The sequence below is a fragment of the Aythya ferina genome, assembly GCF_964211825.1.
Source record: "Aythya ferina genome assembly, chromosome: 29".
Lineage (NCBI taxonomy): Eukaryota > Metazoa > Chordata > Aves > Anseriformes > Anatidae > Aythya > Aythya ferina.
Window position 1 is genome coordinate 2,914,519 of NC_140326.1, and position 23,903 is coordinate 2,938,421.

Consider the following 23,903-nt stretch of genomic DNA (forward strand, 5'->3'; position numbering starts at 1 on the left):
GCCTAGACCAAGGACACGTGACTTGAGCCCCAGAAGTGCCTGTTTTTTTCTTAACAACTACAGAAGGCATCCAAGACAAGTAGTTCTAGTTCGGGTACCTTCACTTGCAGAAGCCTTAGTTAGGAGAGCTTAATCTCTGGTGTGCCACTTTCAGCTCCTCTCTCTCACTATGAAGTTCCTCTGAAGTATCAGATTAACTGCACGTGTACAATGTGGCCAGAAGTGTTTTTTGTCCCAGCAAATGTGATTTACGTGATGCAGATGAGGCAAACATCACTTTTGCATCACTTAGTAAAAACAAGTCAGTGAAGATGCTGTGGGTATTTCCTGAGAAACCAGGATCGATGCCTGCTGTTAATCTGGATTTCTTACCTTGGTTCCAGGTTTCAATCCTTCTAATTGTTTGGGCTTTCGGAAAGTTTTGTGATGCTGCAGCTTGTGTTCAATTTTATCCTTGGCAAACAGGAATTGGAGTCTACACTTGTTGCAATGATAAACACTCTTCTTCTAAAGCAAATGCAAATTAAATACATTCCATTTTAGAGAAACAGAAGTCACAACACAGAATGTTTTTTTTGTTAAAAAAAAAAAAAAAAGAACACCAACACTATTTCCTCCTTGAAACCATAGCCAGCCCCACGTTTTTAGTATCTGAATGGTCTCCCTCGCAACATTCCCCCCGCCCCCCCGCCTTTTTAAAATTAAAATCATCAGGCTCTGCACAGACGCCAGAACTGGAAGTGTCATGGAACAAAAGTCTTACCCAGCTTGTCTAAGCCAAAGTAAGGCATGCTAGCAAAGCAGTACATGAGGGAAACATTCCTTCAAAACTTGCCTTGCCTCTCCTGTAAATCAATGAAGGACTCTGGGGCAAATCAATTCAGGCACTTGGTAAGCGTGCTGCATTTCTATATTCTGAAAATATGCTTTAGTTATACCTTTATAAAGTATGTTGTCGATATGGCCAACATACATGGAAACAGAATACTTAGCTATCAAAATTATTTTCATTTGTGTGCATACAGCATTATTTATTTATTCCCTGAAAATAAAATTAAAAAAAAATAAAACCCAAGTGAACATAGAGCCTACTATTGGTTAATCATCTCATGAAGCAAACACAGTCTAGCAAAACATGTTTTTTTTTTCTGTTAAGTAAAATCAATCTGTGCTACTCCTAAGGGAGCAATGCCTCTTCACCACAATCCCTATGAAAAGTCTGGAATGACAGCATGCAAATTGCATTTGTTATGGAGTGACTACTACTAGCATCTACTAAAACTCTTCTTTCAACCAAGTTCTTTCTTTTCTTTTTCCTCCCCAAGCAAATGCTCAACTAATCACATGCTTAACTATGAATCCCTGTGGAAAATGAACTGCTGTAAACAAAGGCAGACATAGTACCTGATGCCTCATGAAATGCTGTTGGAAAGCATTGCCATTCTTAAAGACTTTAAGACAGTAAGGACAGAGCAGGTGCCGCGTGTCTTCATGGATCATTCGGAAGTGGCTATCCACTTCAGAATAGAGAGATGAACGATACTGGCAGACCTATAGGAGTGGACAGAAACAATCAGTGAGGTAACAAAGTATCTCTGCTCATCTATCTCACAATCTATCTCACATCCACCACTGCAATATGGAGATCTTAATGGCAACATCCAGATCCCCAAAGACACTTAGCTATGGAATTTAGGAACCAGGTTCCAAAGAACTTGCTAGCTTATTCCAACTTTAAGATACTAAATCAAGCAGTGCATACTCAGAGCAGTTTGGAGAAACAGATTGAAACTACTCATATAAAGAGAAAGGAATAACAATTCAAAATTCAGATCCAAGAAAAAAAATGGGAGAGACAGTTAATGCAAAGCAGTTCAAATATGTTATATTTTTTTCAGGGTCTATGTAAAATGCAGAATTTGGAACATAATCTGTGTTAACATAACATATTTTAGAAGTTTCTTCTCTGTTTTTTCGGAGGGACAGTGTTAGGACCTCTGGGTGGAGATGACATGTTCAGAATCGATGCAAGCACAAATCTCATGACAACAGAGTGACAAGAAAAGGTGTCACACAAGCAGCAGCATCTCATCTCCTCCAGAGTGACAACTCCTCTTTATGGCACAGCAATTTGCCTGCAGGCCCTGGGAGGAAAAAAAATATTAGGCTCTGAATGCCACTGGGACTAAACAAATGTCTATCAAGCTGATCCAACTTCACAGTGCTGGGAACTGATGACAAACAAGATACTTGTGCTGCCCTAATAGCCACTGGACTTCTCTTTAAGACCATACCTGAAAAAAAACGCAATGGGCTCCACAGCACTGTCCCATGGACCAAGTCTATTTTGGACCACTATGAGCCACACACTTCTCCAGTAAGTGCCAGATTCCTTCTTATTGACTAGTACATATTTATGAAGTCCATCTCTTTAACCACTTTTAATACCTGACAAACATAGGGCATCTCCCCAGGCTTGTGAGTGTCCTTCATGTGCTGTAGGAACATTGGTTCACTCTCAAATGCCCATTCACAAATCTTACATTTTGCTGCAAAAGAAAGAAAAAGCAGGTTAACAGCTGAGGGACAACAACAACAAAGTGAAAATATACACTAGAAGTTACAAGTTTCTTTGATAATAAATTTGAAAAATATAATTTAGGTGGACTTTTCTGCTGGCCTACAGGCATTCCATGGGGGCAAGGCAGAACGGGTACATCCTTTCTCAATAGATTTGCTATTAATCCAAGATAAACTCCCCCTTAAACCTAAACAAACAACAAAAGCAAAATCGACTTACTTGTTGACTCATAGGGACTGTGAACATTCTCTAAGTGACACTGCAGCTGAAACGGAGTGGAGAACTGCCTGTAACAGTGCTGACAGATGGTGTGGACATCCACCTCTCCATTTTGCTGATCCAGTTCAACATGGTGCTTCATGTGATTCATAAATCTTATGGAAGTGAATAGGAAGTGCATCAACAGAAATCCAAACATTTTGCACCTGTAATCCTGACAGCACTATGAATGCTATACCAGAAGATTTTTTAAGCCCATTTTATCATTACTTTTATGTGAACAAAAGATTAAAGTAATAAAACTAAACTGTGGCCCAAAACAGTGTTGTTTCCTTCTTGCTCTTCCCATCAAAAACAAGATCTCCTCCTATCCAGCAGCCTCCTATTCTTTAACTCTTGAAAAAGACAGAGAATAGATCTGGTGGTACAGTGGGGTGTAGTACTAGCTTTTGAGCACTTCTGACACCAAACAGGTATGTGATCGTGGACAAACTGCCTCACTCTACTGCTGTAGCTCTGGATTTAACCTACAGCATGGGAAACTTGTAATGCTTGAGAGACTGATGCTCACAATTCATTTTTACTTCTGCAGATTTGAGGCATTCAGAACACTGCAGACTGTTTTTGTGGCACCTTGCATCCCTCTTACCTTATGTTGTTCTTTAGCCTCTTGGTGCAGTGCGGACACCTGAAGGAAGTTGGAACCTTGGGGAAGTTCAGTAGCTGACTCACTTTGCCACCATCTCTGCCATAGTAGAAATCATCTACTAACATAATAAGCTTACTTTGGGATGAGTCAACTATGTTTTCACTTGGCTCTGGAGCTTTAGCAGGTGGGGACAGTGCAGGGATAGGAGTGGAAGAGGGCGGTGAAGCAACAGCTGTAGTTTTTTCTGGAGATGGAGGCTTTGCAGATTGAATGTTTGGTTCAGAATCTAGAGATTTTCTTTTCTTGAGGAATTCAACCATTTCAGGGCAGCAGTACTAAAAGGAAAAAAAAATAAGTATATTAAACAGTATCTAGGAAGGACTATTTATGCTATTAAAGGTAGGCAGGCAAAAACTAACCATCAACTAAGAAGAGCCAAAGGCACTCCAGGAAACTCTTAAGGAAGAAGTAATGCACATTCAACATCCAGTTTTCTGATTGTTTACTGGTCAGTAAAACTGGAAAACAAATGCACCTCCTGGCTGTAACAGGACATAAAATTGGGGCCCTGCCTACTTGTGGTGAGGGATGCTGTTAGGCCTCTCCTTTGCCTTTCACTTTCTCCTAGCCGTATTCTTCCTTTTCACAGAAGTACCTAATCTAGGGAGAATTATTCCTTGCACTCCAGTCATGAACAATTATCAATTAACTGCTCATCTCAGGATAGTTACTTACACACATATGTCCTCTTAAAGCTTCAGTGACTCGAAACTGAGCATCACATCTTGGGCAGACCTTCCTGCCACCATCTTGCAAATCAAATGTGGGAATAGGAGATGAACTGACTGTAATAGGAAAAGAAAAAGACACAACAAAAAAATTTAGAATCCTTACACTTTTTAGGTTCAGGTCAGCCTTTTTGACATACTGAAATAATATAGTTTCAAGAGCTACACTTTTAACTACTAAAAAGACTGGAGAGGCAGAAAACAAAGTATACAAACTTCTGTCAATCTGTATGCTGAAATATACCCCCCAGTAGCTATAACGAGTGTCTCAAAATTAGACTAATTAAAAATACATAAAACAGTTCAACTGATCTTCCTTTCTTTAGTCATTTGTTTGTTCCTATCCGTCAGTTTAAATCCCTCATCTTTGTAAGACAGCTCGTATGCAAACCATACCTTTTAACGATGACGATGATGACGAGGACTCTGAAACACTAGATCTCTGGGAACCATGCACAGGGCTGCTGTTGGACACCACAAGGGGGCCCGGGCTCTGGCCTAACGAAGGAATGGTGTTCAGAGTATTCACGAGCTTCGCAACCTCGTTGCTATTCTCGCCAGTCACTCCAGGTCTCTTTACAGTCACAAAACTTGCAATACTCACTGCCAAGAGAAAGGACAACTGAGGAACACTAATAAGGAATCAGTAAGATCTGATGTACTCTTTGAAACCTGTCCCCACCTAGCATGCCTTGTCTCATGCTCTTCTACCTTTAACCTTCAGCAAAGAACAAACCACCAGTTCTCCCATCCAGAAATGCAAAGGTTGGCAAGACTGGAAAAGTAGAACTTCCAAACTGTGCCCTGAGACATGAGCCGTGCCCTACAATGAACTAAACAGGATACTGATGGTCACAAAATTTACTTGTATTTCTTTTCTAAATGCAGCTGTATGTGATTACGGCCACTTAAAGCTAAAAATAACCTTACTTGCTGCGTGCACATTTTTTTCTTTTTAAATTGTTTGTCACTATTCCTGAGCTATCATTTCACTCATGAATTCAGCCAACATTTTTTTTTAAAAAAGCAACGTGGTTAGTTTCAGCTTGTGCTCTTCACCTTTCAAAAACTTAAGTGATTAAAAAATAGTCTTTTTCACTTTTGGGGACTTCTAATTGATGGTCTCAGAACATTCTACAAAACAAGCAAACCCTGGTTCTATAACCAAACTGGACACTCTGGAAGGATTATCACCATTTTCCAGGTTGTAAGAGAGATGAAGCATGAGTCAGTGACGGAGGCAAAAATAGAACCCAAGAGTTCTGACTCAACTTCTGCATTTTAGCTACTGAGCCATATGTTTGAAGATCAAATTATAGACAGTGTTATACACTTGAGTCCCCTTGCTTTTCCACGGCAAGTCTTACCTAATTTGGGGTTAGTAGCTTGACTGGACTGCCCTGGCTGCTGCACAGTTAACTGTCCCAGTGTTGTTGGCTGCGTTGAAGTAGGAGTTGTGGAGGTGCTGGGAGTGGACTTACTTTGCTGTTGTGCCTGGGACTGTGGCACTGTGCTCCTGATGGTAAGCGTGGCCGGAATGACCGTAGTGAAAGTGTTGGTGGTGGGTCGGACCGGCATGGTTGTACCTGGTCTCACCTGGGCCATTTGAGAGAACACCTGAGGAACGCCAACTGTTGGTTTAACAAACTGGGTACCTGGGGCTTCAAAAACAAATGAACAAACAAGGTAGATCAAGTAATCGAATTCCATTCCTTGCCCAGGGTACAACCTAATTTCTAACACTGCTTAATCCCCCAAGTTCCCAGGAATTTCAGTGGAAGTTTTAAGAGTTCAGCACCTTAATTTTCCTTCCCAAGCAGACTGAAATTGATCTTGGATACAGACAGAGTAAAAAATTAGATTTACAATTTTTAGGTGGAATTCTCTAAAAGGCTCACAAGCATAAACCCTGCTGACTTTCATGGGGCTCTTACTAGTCTCTAGGCCAAGGGAAGCTCATGGAAAGCTTTTTATGACAGAACAAGGGTGAGCCTATAGTTACAAATTATTTTATGACATGAGGTTTTACAGATCCGTTCTTGGGATACTGAAAGAGGACTCATGACAAAGCACGGTTGCTTTGTTATAAGGCAGGTGTATGGTGACACACGGATTCTTAATCTTGTTGATGGTGCATGACAGGGTCTGGTAGCAGAAGGCAATGTTAGAAAAATCATCTTCAAGGTGAGGCTTCTTTTCCAGGCAGTAGGGGAACACTATCATGGCTTGGGGAGATTCTGAAAGGAAGAGGGGTGGTTACAGGCCAAGATTTTGGAATTAAGTTAACCAAGGAGCCTTTTTGAAGAGGTTAGATTACGTGTAGCTCTGTGAGGCAGGCACTGCTTCCAGGTGGAAGTCCCCTACTCTGCAAAGTGGTTTCTTACTATGATCAAAGGGCCTACTCTAAGCTGGAAACGACGAGCAGAATTGGAGCCACAAATGCAAACAAATCTCATCTGCTACAGAGCTGGAAAATCCCCTTCTCTAGAGCTTCTAGATCTGTATTTCAAACACACTCTTTTAAATCCGTGGTGCTCTGTAAAGACAGACAACACTAACGTGGTTTTCACATATTTCAGTCCTTACCTGGGACTAGGGTGATGGGTCTAACTGTTTGACCTTGCTGTACATTCAGGACAATTCCAACTTGATTCATTGTGTTTTGCACAGGCCGCACATTCCTCACAGGAAAACCCTGCATTCAAACAGTAATTGTTAACATAACAAATATATATCTAGTACATTCAATCTGAATTTTCTACTCTAAAAACATTTACCTCAGAAAACAAACAAACAAACCCCTGTTACCACTATCACCTACAGGATCAGTTGAACTATGAAGCCATGCTGTTCTCAGCCAGCACCTTACCCAACAGTAGGGCCACATTCCTACAATGTTCTGGGATACTGCCTCCACTCTCAACCTCTCCTTCCCTAAGCACCTACAGAAAACCTCTCCCAGGTCTTAAGCAATTTGTAAGGCCATATTTGAAGCAGCAGTGGTTTCCTGAGATAGGTAAGTGATCTGTTTTGTTGTTTGAAATCTCTATTTTCTTTTTCATTAATGATAAACAGCTGCAACATACTAAGATTTATTTATTTATTTATTTTTTATAAAGCAGGAGCTCTGGCAAACATGCACCCTTATTTTGTAGGAGTGTTTCCCCAGGCAAATGCTCAAAGAAGTCAGTAAGTACCACCTGCACATTTTTCAGGAAAATAAAACAAAGTAGTAAGTACTTAGCAAGGTCAAATCCACACAGAGTGGACAGACCCACCTACAGCTGGGAGTCAGGCCCTACCAGTAAGTCAGGAGTACGCTACCAGTGAAAAACAGCATGAAGTCCCATCAGACCTGTACTGGCTCTGTAAGACTTGCTGAAGAGCAGAATGTGGACACATTTTTCAAATGAGACTCAACTATGAAATGACTACAAACCAACCTACAGCACACATGATATGTAAAAACAAGGCTATTGCTAAGGCTACATCAATTAGACCCCAAACCCACCAGATTTCAGCTCAAGTGTAGCATCCAGCAAGGTGCACAAGACAAGCTGAAACAGGCATCTGATTATGCCAGCCTCCCAGGGATGGGTACACTCGGTCTTCCTTCTCAGAGATGCCAACGTGCAGGAGTGGGGCTGCAAGGGCACTCACCTGGGTCGTTATGAAGATCGGCTGGCTGGTCACTGGAGAATTCGTGACGTGATTGGCATTCTGCATGATCTGTACAGGTCGCAATACTGGCTGGGTTACCATTGTGCCCAGACCTGAGGCTGGGTTCTGGGTAAGGATCAGCGGCTGTCCACCTTGCTGAACAAGAGGATTGCCAGCTGGAAGAAAACAGAAATACAGCAAAAAGTCTCACTTGCCAAGTAGAAATGCTTCTCACACACTCAGCTGGCAATTTTAGTCTTCAGAATTTGAATGAATTTTCCAGAGCATGCCTTGAAAGTAAACTTGTGAAACTAACCAACCCTTCTACACATCGTTTCAATGCTCATAGCTACGCAAGGATTTCTCCAAGCTGCCTAGGAACCAGCTGCTCAAAACCCTTAGCTCTAAGCAATCTCACCGACTGATTATGCTGGCTTCTGCATGCCCTTTGAACACAGCCACAGCAGCTAAAGAAAATATTTTTTCTACTCTCATTAACTATTAAGTAAAAATTCACCTGCTGGCAGATACTGGGAAAACTTATGCTGAACCACTCACTGCAGTCCCTGGTGCAGGATATCTACCAGAGACAGAAACACCACGAAAGTTTCTGAGCAGCGTCACCAACCACAGGCGGTCAGGGACTCCAGTGCCAATTAACCAGAACCAGGATAAAAGAATTCTGAAGTAACCTAAAGTAATCTGCAGCATCCTCTGTCACAAAGAGGATGACAACCCTGAACCTTCATGAAGTGCCAGACAAGCTTCACCACAAGAAAAAGACTGAAAACATCTGGATCACGCTGAAGTGACAATGTACAGCATGTATCATAAGAACATCATGCAAGGGTTTGAGGTGCTTCTTCTCTTGATTCAGGCAGCATCCCGATTGAAAAAAAAAAACAAACCTAAGATGTGGAAGAGACAGTAATTTTATCCGCTAAACTCAACATACTTGACACTGCACAACATGTGAAAAATTTCACACAAGTCCTTCGGTATGAGAGCATGTTCAGGTAACTGCAAACAAGCAGGCTACTGAAGCTTAGCAAAGTACCATGTCAGCTGAGACCCGGGGCTGTGCAGGTGCTGGTGGTCAACCTCACGTGGAAGTAAAACTACTTAGCTTAAAACATCTTCATGGTGTTTTATACTAATGGATTTTATTTAGGATTTGCTTGCCTGACAGTAACCCGCACTTTACACTAAGCAGCAGTAACTTGATTCCTTGCAATTGTGCTGACATAGCCGTAAGGGAGTTCTAACACTGGTGTTAACAACCATCACACCCCGAGGGATTTCCCCGAGGGATTTTCCTTGTATACTTTGCTACAGACATGCTGCTCAGAGACACAGCTGCCTAATACCTCTGCAATCCGATTCTGTCCTGAGATGCTTGTCGTTTTGTGAATTTTTGACCGCTCAACTTAGAGCATCCCGTGTCTGCTGCTAGTTACCTAACACTTCCCCTTACCTGCAGCTGAAAAGAGGCATCCCATAGATCTGTGAACTGCTAACTGTTTGGGTCAAGTTTCCTATGACGGATATCTGCCTCAGTCATTTCTCACAGTGAGCTGCAACAAGTAGAATCTTGTAGTCATTAAAGAAAAGCAAACCAGCAAACTATGCTTCCTCTGGTACCATTAAAAAAATAAAAAAAGCAATTCCTTACAAGTTCCAGAACCTCTGCACAGTTGCTCAGGGGACTCCCGTGGTCACTGACTACCCCAGGGAAATCCATATGGTCACATTTATCGGCTTCTGGTCATTGCTGTTTGCACCAGCCAAGCAGATGCCAACCAGTGCTTGGCCGTGTCCTTCAGCCAAGGCCCGGTTTGTTCCACGTGTGCTCTCAGTGCCACAAGCTCTTACAGGAACAGACTTACAGTATTTGCACAGAACGAGGGAATTCAAACCCAGGAAGGCTGCCCAATTGCTTCTGGCAAACTGGGGGCTAACGTTGCACCAAAACAACGATCAGAAGAATCTCCCATCTACCGGCACTGCTTGCTGATACCCAACAGGGGAAAGGAATTAAAGGCAGATAAGACGGGATGAAGACAGGATGAAAAAAGGCAGTGAAGACACGCCAGTGAAAGATGGAGCGAAATGGTCTACAGACACCAAAACACTTGTTCAGCAAACACAAAACAAACCCCTGCCACTGATGATGCCCAGCAGAACGCTCCTGACCTTGCCTCCCTCCAGCAGCCAACTCCCAGAGGATGGACGCGCTCACCGTTAGCTCAAGCCCCAGCAGTGGACCAAGCAAGAAGGAACCGTGAAGGCTGCCTCGACCTTCCGACAACACTAACTCACTCACGGCTGGACACTTTATTTTATTTTTTATTATTAAATTAGGCCATGATTATTTCAAACAACTCAAAAAACAAGCAGGAAACATAATGGGTCTCCAATTCCTTCTTCCTCTATACCGTTCTCCCTCGCCAAGCTGAGCTTTTTCACGTATTCATGTTTACTCAACTCAAACTGTAGAGAGGAACGTCACAGGAATTCTTATGAGGAACCACATCCAGATTTTAATAATGTATGATTTTTTTTTAAGGCATGGGGTGCTGCTATACAGCAAATGAAGGTAAGTTTTGAACAGCTACCCATTCGGTCAGCTGCACTGATCCTATGCACTGAGTGAGGAAGAGGGAAAACAGCATATAATCACGTAAAGGCTTTGTTAGTAACACACGCAAACAAAAGGGACCAAGTTAAGACTGAATGGTAAGCACAGGCAGGAATTCTCCAATAAAATGCCATCGTGACCCATATAAAGAAGTATTTCCTGCAGTGCTGTTGACAAGTCCCTAAGGGGTCTTCTTCCAGTCATTACTCATGCTGTACAGGGAGGTCTGCATTGAGAAAACCAGAATCCTGACTGCACACAGACACTACAGATCCCACTGCTCTACCCATGCAAGCAGAATTAACGCTGCTGCAATGGCCAAAACCAGCCAGGCCAGAAGAGTTACTAAGCCTACAGGAACCCAAACTCTTTGAGATGTCCATGCTTTTTCTAATTATTATTATTATTTTTTTTTTTTTTGAGCACATACCACCTCTTATACATGAGATCAGAAAGATGAGGTTGCACGTGGCTCAGGGAGGTAAAACAAAAAAAATTCCTTAATCCCATTACTGCTGTAACCCACATCTTGAGGGCAAAGGGCTTCCAAATCAGCAGGGTGAGAAATGATAAAGGAAGCCTCACAGGAATCTTCCCAGTGCAGACATGTGGCATGATTCAACACTTCTGAGACCGACGGAATATCCAGATTGTTTCAGAGCTACAAAATGGTCCAACATTACCGAAACTGCTGATGTTAAAGGAAAGGGCTGCTGTACCCGAACAGCAAATGTTTCTTATGTAAATGTGCAAATCCAGGAAAAGACCTGCTGCATGCCAAAACGTTCTGACCCACAGCCAAAACAGCTTCTTTTAATGGAAGATGCTTTACTCTGACAGTCTGGATGCTGCCTGACTGGCAGCGCTCAGGGTGTACGATCCAAATGTTTTCACAAAGATTTTATTACGCAGAAACAGTAGGGTGATGGAAGACTACAGAAGGTTCGGTTCCAAGCCACACAACTGCCTGGCCCACACACTGCATCTTGCCTCACTTTTTCAAGTGCCTTAGACAGCAGGGGAACTGCTGGAAAAGAGACATCAGTTCCCACTCTGAGCATGAAAAAAAAGAAGCATCCATCATCAAACACAACTTCGAGCCGAGGCAGACGTCGTGCGGGCTGGCAGCCCATCTTGGACCATTTTCTTCTTTAGGATCAAAAGCAACAAGCACGAACCCACTGCTGTCTGAACTCCAAGCACGCTGCCTCCAGTCCCAACTGACAGGGATGACGTGCCGCTGGCCTTTGCCATTTTATTAAAAGGTCTCTGAGGAGGAAAAGGATGGTAAGGAGTGAATGGAAACTAGAGGCAAATAGACTGCATTTGCAATCTTTGTCATCCCTTCACAGTACTCCTGAAAATAAAAAGGTGATTATCAAAGAGAAGAGAGAGCACTTAAGGGAAGTTGGGGGGGGGAGCAAAGCAAAACACCACCATTGGATAGTTCGATTGGGTTCTGGATATTTACATCCCACCCAGTATCTGCTGAGGGCCCCGAGCCCTCATCAGCAGACCATTTGCTCCTCAGTGGCTGGAGGATCTTACTGGGTTGACAAGGAGCACAGAGTCATCCCCAAATCTTTCAAGGAGTGGAGGAGACCTTGCCAAATGCTGAGAGTCTGCGACTGCAAATGAGAGGTCTTTCATTGCCACTGAACTTCCATGAGAATTCCTGACGACAGAAGCTATGACGACCTCGGGGTTAGTACAGAGGCCACTGTGCAACCTCAAGCAGAGCGTGACAGTCAGGTTTCCAACTCCTTCTGGCACTCCTTGGGAGTTTACAAATAATCTGGGAAGACTTGTACTAGTTTAACAAACAAAAGATGACTTTGGGTTTAAGTCCATGTTAAAGCAGGGACCAGCTGACAAAAATCTTCTGGTCAAGTCAGTCCAGGGATTTGGATTCTTTTCTCTCAGGGTGGACTTGGCAGGTTCCTGCCACGCCGCTCTCTCCTGAAATGCTATGATTACTAGACAAAACAATAGCAGAAGCATATAGAAACACTCTAATTCCTTACCAGAAACTGCAGGTTCTTTTCAATGTGGCCAGGATGGGCACAGCTGAATGACCAATTTTTTCCCCAGGTTTTTGTAGACTTTCATTAGTGAGAATGACAAGCCTTCTGGAGTAGCATGTCCAAGAGCGTGCAGTGCTTCTCTTAGATTGTTTCCAAGGAGATTTGTAAGGTTTCCACAGGTCCTGGAACACTTTAAACTCACCGGCCAAGACAGATGTGCATAGATTCACTACTTCATCTAGGGAGAATGAGGAGACCATGGCAGAAATCAGCTGCTGCGAAAGAACAAATTACGTTCTTCTCTCTTCTCCTCCTGCCTCTCAAGCGTATGACTCTCCAAGTAGCTCGCTGGCTTAATTTGCTTCTTTGAGGAGGGTGACTTAAGAGCTAAATGCCAGTTGATGAAGCAAGCCTCCTGAGGTACGCCTGAACAGCCCATTTAGTCCTGGACCAAGCGATCCTTGCGAGTCCTAGGCCTCCTCCTACACCACCTCTTGAACCGCTCCTTGACTTCCAGCACGCTGCCAGGAAGGCAGATGCAGGCACACACACACACGAGTTTCTGTATTCTCTCCCAACCAAGCACAGCAGAGGTGCTCTCCCCTGCAGGAGAAGCCACTCTAACAGGATGGGCCTGGCCTGCTTACAGGAGGGGTCAGGCGTGACTTGTGGCGCAAAGAATCGCAGGAATGTAAGTTTTATTTTTATCTGATGGTGGAATTATTAAAAAGGAGTCAGGCTGTCAGGGTGAGGTGCTCATTTTCTTGTTAGCAACAGTGCTTTTCTGCATACCAGGACACCGTGGCATCTGACGGACATGTGTTACACCAGCAAGCTGCGCACGTATACGGAACATCAGGAAGAATGGTCTGAGTGGGATACAGGTATAGCTAAAAGCAATCGCAGGAAATTAAGGAAAAAAATTAGGCCGAGCGTCACTTCAAATATATTTAGCTTTCAGTAATTTTTCCTTTCATGTCCCAGTAATTTGAGACATTTAAAAACTAATCTGCAGGGAAAAAAAATCTGAAGATGAAATTCAGGAAGATGGAAAAAAATAGCTAAAAGGTATTTCCACCTCCAGTTTTAAAATCTTATTTCTTGATTTTTGGACATGAGGTCTTCCCTATCCAGCCCACTGTGCACTTCTGTGGTCAAAGGCGAGCTGGTGGTTTGTATGTGACGCTGTTAATACACCTCAGGAGAATTTGGGGAGGAGAATTTAAAAAAAAGGATAAATTTTAGGTCTCCAGTCTGGCTCATAATGAATCTAATCCTAGATGGGAAAAAAAAAAAATAAACCACAAAACAAAACCCAACAAAACCTTACACTGGGAGAATGGTTAGATTGAATGAATCTTTTTCAGCTCTAGCTTTTAAGTCTTTTTAATTAATGTAAAACAAAATGCAAGATGACAGCCATGAGCGTAAAAAACAGATTGCTGAAAGCTGGGGTGATTCCAGACATGGCTCATTTTGTGAGCATTCCACGTAGTCACAACTTGAACTGGGATCAGACCCTCAGTCACCGGGCCAGCAGAAACTGCAGAGGTGACATGTCCCCGGGGCACGTCACCACTCAAAATCCGTGCAAGCCAACGAGGATTCCTGCAAGTCCAAGTTGTGCCACCTGAGACAGCAGCAGCTCAACGAACACATTACTCCAGAAAGAAAAGGCCACGTTTCAGGCTGAAGAATTTTGTTTGTGTTGGTCCTAAAGTTAATGGGCCAAGCTACCCCTGGTGCATCAATGTCATCAGGAGAATTAGTTGCACCATAAAAACCGAAGCACCCCAGGAATATCCAAAACCAAGCATGTTTCTGTATTTTGCCGTACAGAATTCAAACCAAAGCACCTCACACTCTACCACTAGGTTAAGGACGAAGCGCTGTGTTCCCCGGCATCGCCACGCAGCCAATTGACTGCACGTTCCTAGTGCCCCCAGAGCTCACTTCCATGGCAGCAGGTAACAAACCCCAAATACAACCACCACCCTCACCCTGAACCACTCGGCCCCATGGTGCTGAACACCATTTCAACAACCCTACCAGAGCTGACCAAGCCATCCAGTCCGAAACTCCACGTATTTCAAAGCAGCCCTGTCTTGAGGCTGTGAAGGTCACTGCCCTCCCACCTCTCTTCCAAAGCAGACCAATCCACACCTCTGAGGTTTTCAGACTTTTCCAGGAATCGAAGTGCAGTTCTCTGGCCAAACATTACTTAGGAAACTCCCCCAGCCCTACGATGCTCCCTAATGCTCGGAACCAGCATGGGGCGAGCAGATGACCCAGACCCCCTTGGGTCACACCTGCTGGTAGCAGGACAGCAGACGATGCTGTGAGAGCCACGAAAGAAAGACGATGGGAAGCAATAGACTGAGTCATGCTGAGCAACAACCCGCCTAAGTTTGTAACCCACAGAGAAAAAACAAAGGTGTTATTCCCCCAACAGCCACTGCTATTTTTGGTTGTGGTCCAGAATAACACAATAAGCAGAAGACGACTGTAGGTAGCTACGCTGGTGATTTCATTCCTCTAGTACCGTCTAGAGGCATAAATGCCTGGAAACACAACAGCAGCTTTTCAGGGAAACACTGCTCCTAAGGCTGCAAGGAGCTGAGCTGTTCGGAGAGCTGAGGCAGGACAACAGCACACGGGATCCTCCTGAACCTCCAGCGCTCCCAAGGCCAGGGAGAACGCCGGGCTCCAGACCATGCAGCAAGGGGCTGGCGAAGGGAGACAAAACACGCTTTCTTCTTCCAGCCTCTCCCACTACGTTTTCAAGGCAAATGCTGGAGTTCTGAATTAGTTTCCTAAGCTAAGAGCTTATCATGACTCTCGCTTTTGAGATAACAGAAACTGAGGGAAAAATAAAATTCTCAAGACTGTGGTGATTCTGTGTAATCCTTTCAAATCCAAGATGTGACAAAGGCCTGTGGAAGTCAGATTCCTGTACAAATCCTGCTGGTTTTAATTGGATCTGGGAATCATTTGGATAGTAGGTCTTATGGAGGCATATTTGAAGTTGTCAAAAGAGTATCCAAGTATTCCACCAGTAAACAAAATATCTGCTAATAGCAATATACTTTAGTAGTCATGATCATTTTTTTTGTAACTCAATCTAACAAGCACACCAATATCACCAAGCCTTTATTAATTGCAATTGATTTAGAACATCTGTCTCAGTTTACTTTTATTAGCAAAGCTATTAAATATTCATCACCTGTGTATTATATGACGACACACACTTGGAGTGCAAGATACTTTTAAGACACTTCCAAGAGAAGGTTCTATACGTTACTGAAATGGATACACTTCTCATTACTTATGTCTGATCAAATTTTACCACAAAGGACGTGATGACTTTTAAGCAAGTCTGACACACAGATTTATACAGCTCCCTAATCCCAAAGAGACCTAAACCCACTTTGTATTTCAGTATATTAAGTTATGCACAGAGACTGCTTAAGCTGTTTCTGAATTGAAGCAAGGCAATCTGCTTGTAACAAAAAAAATACAATACAAAACGTTTGGCTTTGGACAGTAACCTGTAGTCACATCCAGCTTCCTTCGCTCTGTATTTTCTATCAGACAGCACAAGCAAGAGAAATTCAACTTACTCAGACCACTGTTAGTTTTATGCCCATCCCAATCCATCTCTGACTGAATCACCTTCTCCTTACAAACATCCTTCTGCCTTGGCGCCTCTAAACACTATTCATCAAAGCAGGCTCCTTCTAGATCTTGCCTTGTAGGAAGACCAAGAGCGAGCAGGTGACAGCAGCCAGCAGGAGCAGCAAACCCTCCCCTACGCAGAGGCAGACACATTCTGCTCACCTCCAGTTACCAATTCCAGTTACCAACTGGCTCTCCAAAGCCCCCGGTGCTGAACGCATCCACAAACACCCTGCATCACCCACTAGCCATGAATACTGCCTAGACATTGGTAACGCTGACTACCAAGAATGCTTCCATGGCGTGGAATCCAAGAATGACGCCGCGGTCAGGAACACGAGACGTGCTCAACCACCAGACTCAGTTATCCCTACAAGATGGAGCCTCATCTCTATTCCAGATATCAGGCTGACTCTTTGCTTGATCTTGACCAAAAGACCAAGAAAAAGTAATTCAAAGGGCTAAACAAAAGCTTAATAAATTAAATATGCCAGTCTACTTCACCCACACACATTACTAGGGGAAGTGTTCTTTTTCCCAGGCACCAGACTCAAGTGTTACATGCAAATACAGATGGTGAAATTGTTACATCACTCATTAACAGTTTTTTTAGCTATCAAATAAGATTACTTACTGGATAGGATGTAACCAATCACTGCCGTTTCCCTTTAATACCCATAACTGGAATAATGCTAGACTAAAATAGTTAATTACCCGTAGCAGTTTTATCAACCGAGTTATAATCCTCAACAACAGAATCTTCAATCACATCACTGATTTTCTGCCATGGCTCCAGCTCCTCCTCCTCACATTCCATAAAAAGGTCTGTGTCCGCCATCCTGCAAGGGGAAAAGAAGAAAGCCATTTATTGGGTAGCTGCATCCAGGCAGCAGCAGTTTCATTATAAGAACAACTCTAATGCCAGAATTACTAACAATGTTTTTATTTCCCACTATTCCAAAGAAAAAAATGAGCTGCATATTTCCAGGTTCCTATTTATTTCTCAGGTTATAGAAATGACTCCACATTGTACTTTAATAGATTTTGCTTTCTTTTCATGGAAATCAATCAAGTTTGTTTAACAAACCCTTGATTTTAACTAAAATTGCAGTGTTTCGCCACTCCTCCTGCACGACAAAGCCAAGTTAAGAGCTTCAGGAGCAGAATTCACTGCCCTAGAACTCAGGAAGAAGAGTCGTAGTTTTTTGTTCTGTTCATGGTTTTGAATATTCTCATTTGAATGTTGGCAGTAATCCTAGAGACTGAATATCCCAGCTCCAATGAGTAAGAAACGTGCACACAAATGAGTGAAGAGTCCACAGCCAACCTCGGACTCCTGTTCTGACCAAACCCACGAGGACCCAAACTCCTGCGTGCTGCTCCAGCCCCGTCCCCTGCTTATCTCCTTGTACCAGCCCGGGACCTGACACACCATTATAAATCAGTTCAGAGAGGGGAAAAAGAGAAAAGTAAAGGGATTTTCTGCAATTAGACCCATAGTTATTGTCTTTCAACTCAAGCGAATCTCTGGAGTAAAGCACCCAGTTCATCTTTTCCAAACTACTTATTACGTATTTATTTAGAGACCGACAGACGATGACAGCTCCAGGCTTTTTGTCTCTCTCGTTCTTGCCACCCATCTCTAACACTTTTATTGCTGCTACGGCCTTTAGAGACATCGGGAAGCAGCAACAAAGGTAAGTAGCTAACCGAGGGGCGTATCGCTGCTAATGCAATGATGTTATAACACTGCAATTCTCAGTGTTACCTTTTGCTCCACTATTTACACACCTTCCCATTTTGTTTGCTTTTCTGGGCACCATGGCACCCAGAACAGAAGTTTTTACGGATCTGCCTACAGCAAAAGTCAAGTATTTTCTCCTGGGGTTGCATCTAATCCAGGCCTCAATGAAATGCAAATCTGTATGTGCTTAATGCCAAGATCTCTATTAAACATTCAGACCAGCCAGCCAGAATTAAAACCAAGGAGATTCACAACAATCAGTCGTCTCGAGTGTCCTACAGAAGCTCTTCTCAGAGGGACAGTTAGCACCAGAGTTCTCCAAACAGCTGACTTTTCAAATACTACTGACATCTAATCAATAGAGCCATTTCCAACCACACTTTGACAACCTGCAAGCCACTGATCCGAGCAGCTTTCTTACAGACCTAATTTTGCACCGTTTCAGGATTTGGCTGTTTCTAAACTTCACTTACAAATAACACTTACGCAAAGTTCTAGTTCTCCTTAATAACACACTTAGGGGTCTTTAGCCAATGTAACCACATCCAGAAGTTCAACTGCACTGCTAAAGGAACTCATGATTATAATCAGATACCACAAAAAATGGATTTCCTATTTTCCTACCTGGGCTAGAGCAAAAAAAGACTCAGTTCCTTCCACCTGCCATGAACCCCTGGGAAGGACAGAGCGAGGAACAAGTGGCAGTTCTGTGCTGCAAGGGAGCGGGAATTAACATGTCTAGAAGGGATGCTGCTCTTCTTGATCACATTTCTGGTGGCAAAAGAAGCTGTTACGGTTGCATTTTGTCTTCTCTACTACCATTTTACTGCCATAAAAATCTGATGAGGAATGTTCTGAGACATACTGGCCAAAATAAACAGCTTATAATCAGGGACAAGCAAGAGAACAATCCAACTCATTTGCAGACAATCTGTGTTTTCAAATAGCCACAGAAAAGAGTGCTGACCAGAAGGCTTCAACACAACATAACATTTATTAACTCACTGCTGAAGACCTAGGATAGAAACAGTGCCAAAATATAAACTGGATTAAGTCATCATAGAACAATTAAATTTAAGTCTCATATAATTAAGCTATGTCCACATTATCCCCCCCAAAACCACTGAACCGGTTATAAACATGGGTTTGTAAATCACTCTAGAGCTGGGATTTACAGGAGTGGCTGGTAAGACCGCGTGCAGCCGCTCCGTGCAAGTGCAATCTTGGATTTTTTTGTGTTGTGCTATGTAATAGCTGCAAAACAAAGCCACGAGCATCACAAATTTCCTGCAATACGAAATTAAATCAAAATAAAATTTCACCTAAATCCAAAGCAACTGTCTGAAGCAGGTAGGTCTGAGCCACACAAGAATTGCAAGCACTTGTTCCCGTTTGCCAAATTCACGCTGCTGGTACTTTTTCTGAAGCAGCATATGCAGTTCCCTGCCTTCCCCGTGGATACAGACAACCTCTTAGACTGCCATTTTTCTGTGCTCCACTTGCCTACAAAGGATTTGCAGAGCTCATATTGTTATGCTGCAGTCGTATGATGCTGTTTCACTAGGAATGCTCATTTTAGTTCTACGCCTGCTTATCCTAATACACGCAATTCTCACCACTTATAATTCTGAAGCACATGAATATTTGTTTTAAGAACAATACAAAGAACTGTACTTAAAGGAAACCCATCACACCACTCACGTTCAATAGCTGATCTCCTCTTCCTCACTTTGCATGTTAACAAAACAGCAAAGATAATTCATCTTATGACTCGTACAGCTGCGAACGCCCAGTGCTGCCATTCCTTCCACACACAGCAGCAGCTCTTTTCACTGAGCTGCTTTATGCCTAGATTTCCAACTGGCAGTGTGGGAATGTTCAATACAGCTATCCCCATGCCTCTCGAAGTCGTGTATTTTTGGGAAGAATCTTACATAGTACAGTAAATAAAACACTTCTGTATAATTTCACTTGTGATCTCTATGAAACTCAACTTGCCCTTCCTTTGTGAAGGTCTTTGTGAAGACAATAGGCCTTTAAAAGTCCAACCCAACTTACAAATAACTTACTCATATTGAACTCGCCTTTCCTACTCTTTCTTGGGGATGACAGGGAATACCTAAAAAGACTGCACAAGTTGAAGGCATTCGCAGGCTTGTTCGGCTGTCAGGAAACAACCTTTGTAGAGAAGAACCTACCTCTCTGTATCCCGTCACTACAAAAATATACATCAAGGAAGATATAAAGAACCATGTTTCTTTGAGCCCGGGTAGAACAAGAGAGAATCTCTTTTCTCACCACTCCAAGTCCTTTTCAGCCAACTTTTAACCTAAAATGTGCTGTTCCTCAAGAACTTCAAGTGACCGGGCTCCTTCCATACACGCCTTCCCCGCTCTGACGCTCCCTCCAGGGCACAAGCACATCTCTGTGGCCATTTCCTCCTCGCCCTTATCACACTTTCCTGGCCCTGGCAGGCATTTGGAGCTGAGGGAAATCCAGCGACGGCTCAGGCTCGCCAAGCAGCCGAAGGGAAGCGAACGGCTTTGCACCAAACGGCGAGGCTGAGCGCTGCACATCTTACCTGCAGGCAACGCCGAGACGGACGTGAACCAGGCAGAGAGCTACAGAAACCATCAGGCCCAGGAAGCGTGGTCTTCAAGGAAAGATGGAAGGACATGGGGTGGTTTAACCTACAGAAGGGCTAACCAAGTGCAAATCTTCATCTCCACAGCACCCAGTACCTGCATGCCTCAAAGACCCTGCGAGTTTCTTCGTTTACATAAAACCTGCAGCGGACAGCAAACTGCATGAGCCACGTTTTAAGGGTGGAAAGCGGAGTTCAGTGAAACGAAGCGACTCACCAAAGCTTCTACGAGAATGAAGGGTTTAGTCAGAAATAAAGAGCTGCCCAGCCCTCATTCACTTCATTGGACAAAAAAACTTCCATCGGTTTAAGAAAAAAAAAAAAAAAAAGAAAAAAGTGAAAATCATTTTTTGGATGACAAATTGTACAAAAACAGGCTCCTAGAAATAAAGCTCTGAAGTCGAGGTTTATGCTGGAAATCTGCTTAGCAGGGGAAAGCAGGAATCAAAGAGCCTTAAATCTTATTTTCTTTGCCTGTTAACACAAACTTTTTTTTTGAATTACAAAATCTTATCAAAAACAAGCGAGATCTCCTAGGAGATGCATACAGAGATCCCAAACGGGTGCGCACCACAACCGATCAATAACTGCATATTTATGATTTGCAATATTTGTGCTTCACAGAAACATCTAGAAAAAAAATTCTCCGTGAAGCTTCTAGGACAAAGCTTCTCTTAGCTGGCAAAAGCGGTGACGCTCACAACAGTGCTATTTGTCTGGAATCATATTACTCCACGCCAGACAAGGAACACTGCCTTAATACTATAGTGATGGGCAGCCTATAAATAGCCGGGATAAATAACCTGATCTATTAATTAAAGCGTGCACATATGTCTACCCAGGAAGGCTAAAACTACAGAGGAAGTCTTTGCACAGATTGTAAAAATATATTATTCAACACCTCATAATTATTCAGAAGATGCAAAGACAAAATGCTAAAGAGACTGTAGTTACAAGCTTCTTTTGACACCAACTTACATTATGCGCATAGTATTTCATCTGCTCGTATCAGCCGAACTAAGAAAATGTCTCCTCTCTTCTATAATGTAACAGCTTTGTTTTTCAAAGCTTTGATCTGGAATATTTCTGTATGTAAGAAGCCTTTGCTCAATAAAATGATTAAGCCCAATGATAAATACTCTGCATTTAGCTTTTCAGCACATAGTTGGCAGATGCTCGGTTGAAAATACGGATGCCAAAAAAATGAGAAAAAAATTACAAAGTGTTCTAGACACGCTGCAAGAAATAGAGCCCTGAAGACTGAAAGGTATTTTCTCTCCCTTTTAGCTGGAAAATGGGAGAAGACCTTCAGGGGAAGAGCCAACATATATTAGCTCTACACAAATAACCGGCACGACTGCAAGATATAAACCCTTTATTTTTTGTCAGCTGATGTGGTCCACGCTCATTGTTGCGATATAGGAGGGGGAAGGCACCGGCCATTCAAGTCTTGCACTAAAAGGCTGGCCACCTGATTACATTTTCTGATCAAACTGATTACCATTGCCAGGGGAAACCCAACAATGAAGAATTTTTATTCCCAGACAGCCAAACAGATCACCCCATCACGAGAAATCCTCTTCTCCTGTTCCTCACTGCCAAAAAAGCTTCCTGAGTCCCTCGTCATTTCAACCCAAATCTGGAATCAGGTCTAAGATCCACCTGCATTTATCTATCAACGAACCACTTCGGTATAGTTAGAAAGGTATCAGACCGAATCCCTCGGGGCTGCTGTTGTATTCTCAGGACAAAATGACTGAACAGGTAGAAAATACAAAACACTGCAGTCTGGCTGAAAACACCACTGGCATTTTCAAGCTTCCGAAACCCACAAATAAACAAAATAAATACTTAATCTAGTTTCTCCACCTAAGTGAGGTGGCAAACAAAGGACTCAGCTTCCATTCCGTAGGCTTTGACTCGTAAATTCACCGACTTACAGCAACGTAAGTGGAGAGAATCAGGGCCCAAATGTTTTCTATTATCTAAAGCACCTGTGGATAGCAGGTTTTACACGACAGCTGCAGAATAAGGCAGCTGTGTCTCATTGAAGTGATCTCTAAAAGATGTGTGGTTATATATTTACAGTTTCATTCACAGCTTGATATTATTTGACACAAAGCAAACAAGTTATGACATACATATGCTGTATATACACACACTTCTTTTAAAAAGGACTTCAAATTAATGACTCGTTCACAGTGTTCTTCAAAACTCGCATGATGGGATGCGCTATTCTTGCTACATAAGCTTCACTTTCTGAGGCTTTTAATTAAAAAAAAAAAAAAGTATAAATAAATCAGTACTTGTCAGGGCACCGCTGGTGGCCCAATTTCTGCCTACTGGGTGAAATCATCTGCAACACACTCAGTCTTACGGGCACACTGGCAGGTCAGGAATAAACCCGCGCTCTGTTACACCCATAACTTGGTAAAGCAAAAGGAGGAGTTTTGGTTAAAGGCAGAACCCGGGAGGGACAGAGGCTACCACCCCGTTTCCCAACGTCCCCCTCCAGCGCAACAGCCCCTACAGAAGGGCCAGCACAGCCACCGGCTTCACCGGTGGGAAAGCAGAAGGAAGGGTTTGCTCGGATCAAACGCAGATTTGGGGAGCAGGGAACCCCAGCTCCTGCCTGGGGCAGACCTCGGCGGGGCCTTTCTCCAGGTGGGAACAAATTCAGCAAACTCACGACTCCAATACGCCTGGACTCCAACCACTGCAGCACAGGTCGCACATGAAGTCACGCTAACACCAGCCACACGAACCCTACCGGGTGCTGCCGGTCCTGCAGGAACCCTAAAGCTCTAGTCACAACTATTTTCAAAAAAGGGATATAAATTCACATGAATTGACAACGGAAACGCAACCGAATACGCAGTGACAATCCAGCCAGTAGCACGGTAACATTCCCAAACTACTACTTTTTAAAAGAAAAAAAAGTTTCAACGGACTCCAGCAGGGAACCCACGCTGACAGCTGACTACTTGTGATGAAGGACTGAGGAAAGTTGAGGAAACAATGGGGAGATCCCTCACCACCTTCACAGAGGGGTCTCGCATCGCCCAGAAGCATCCGACTCCGCGCTAACTTCCATTTCAGCACCACGCTGACTCTTGTAGGCACCCCCAAGCCCCCAGCTCACCCCTGAGACACCCCTGCCCGCAGCAAACGCAGCGCTCCCAGCCCACAGGAGGAGGGGAGGCTGCACACAAGCCGTGCCCCAGAATGTCGCATTCCAGCACCCAATGTGTGAACTTTGTTCACTCTTCTTGCCCAAAGGT

The 23,903-nt window shown here is 43.4% G+C and overlaps 1 protein-coding gene across 5 annotated transcripts in view; it reads right to left on the reverse strand.

The window, feature by feature from the left end:
• The window catches only part of POGZ (pogo transposable element derived with ZNF domain), a 32,848-nt gene that overhangs the window by 5,812 nt on the left and 3,133 nt on the right, over nt 1-23,903 (reverse strand). For 2 of the 5 annotated variants that reach the window (XM_084500682.1, XM_084500683.1), the window contains exons 2-12: nt 16,949-17,073; nt 7,898-8,073; nt 6,824-6,932; nt 5,605-5,898; nt 4,634-4,840; nt 4,185-4,294; nt 3,450-3,784; nt 2,801-2,955; nt 2,449-2,549; nt 1,405-1,551; nt 373-507 (exon numbers count right to left, since the gene is read on the reverse strand). In XM_084500682.1, coding sequence (XP_084356808.1) covers nt 373-507; nt 1,405-1,551; nt 2,449-2,549; nt 2,801-2,955; nt 3,450-3,784; nt 4,185-4,294; nt 4,634-4,840; nt 5,605-5,898; nt 6,824-6,932; nt 7,898-8,073; nt 16,949-17,072 — 1,893 coding nt within the window. In that variant the 5' untranslated portion in view covers nt 17,073. Of the gene's footprint in view, nt 1-372; nt 508-1,404; nt 1,552-2,448; nt 2,550-2,800; nt 2,956-3,449; nt 3,785-4,184; nt 4,295-4,633; nt 4,841-5,604; nt 5,899-6,823; nt 6,933-7,897; nt 8,074-12,559; nt 12,701-16,948; nt 17,074-23,903 lie in introns of those variants that run through there. The other 3 variants (XM_084500685.1, XM_084500684.1, XM_084500686.1) reach the window with 3 other exon arrangements.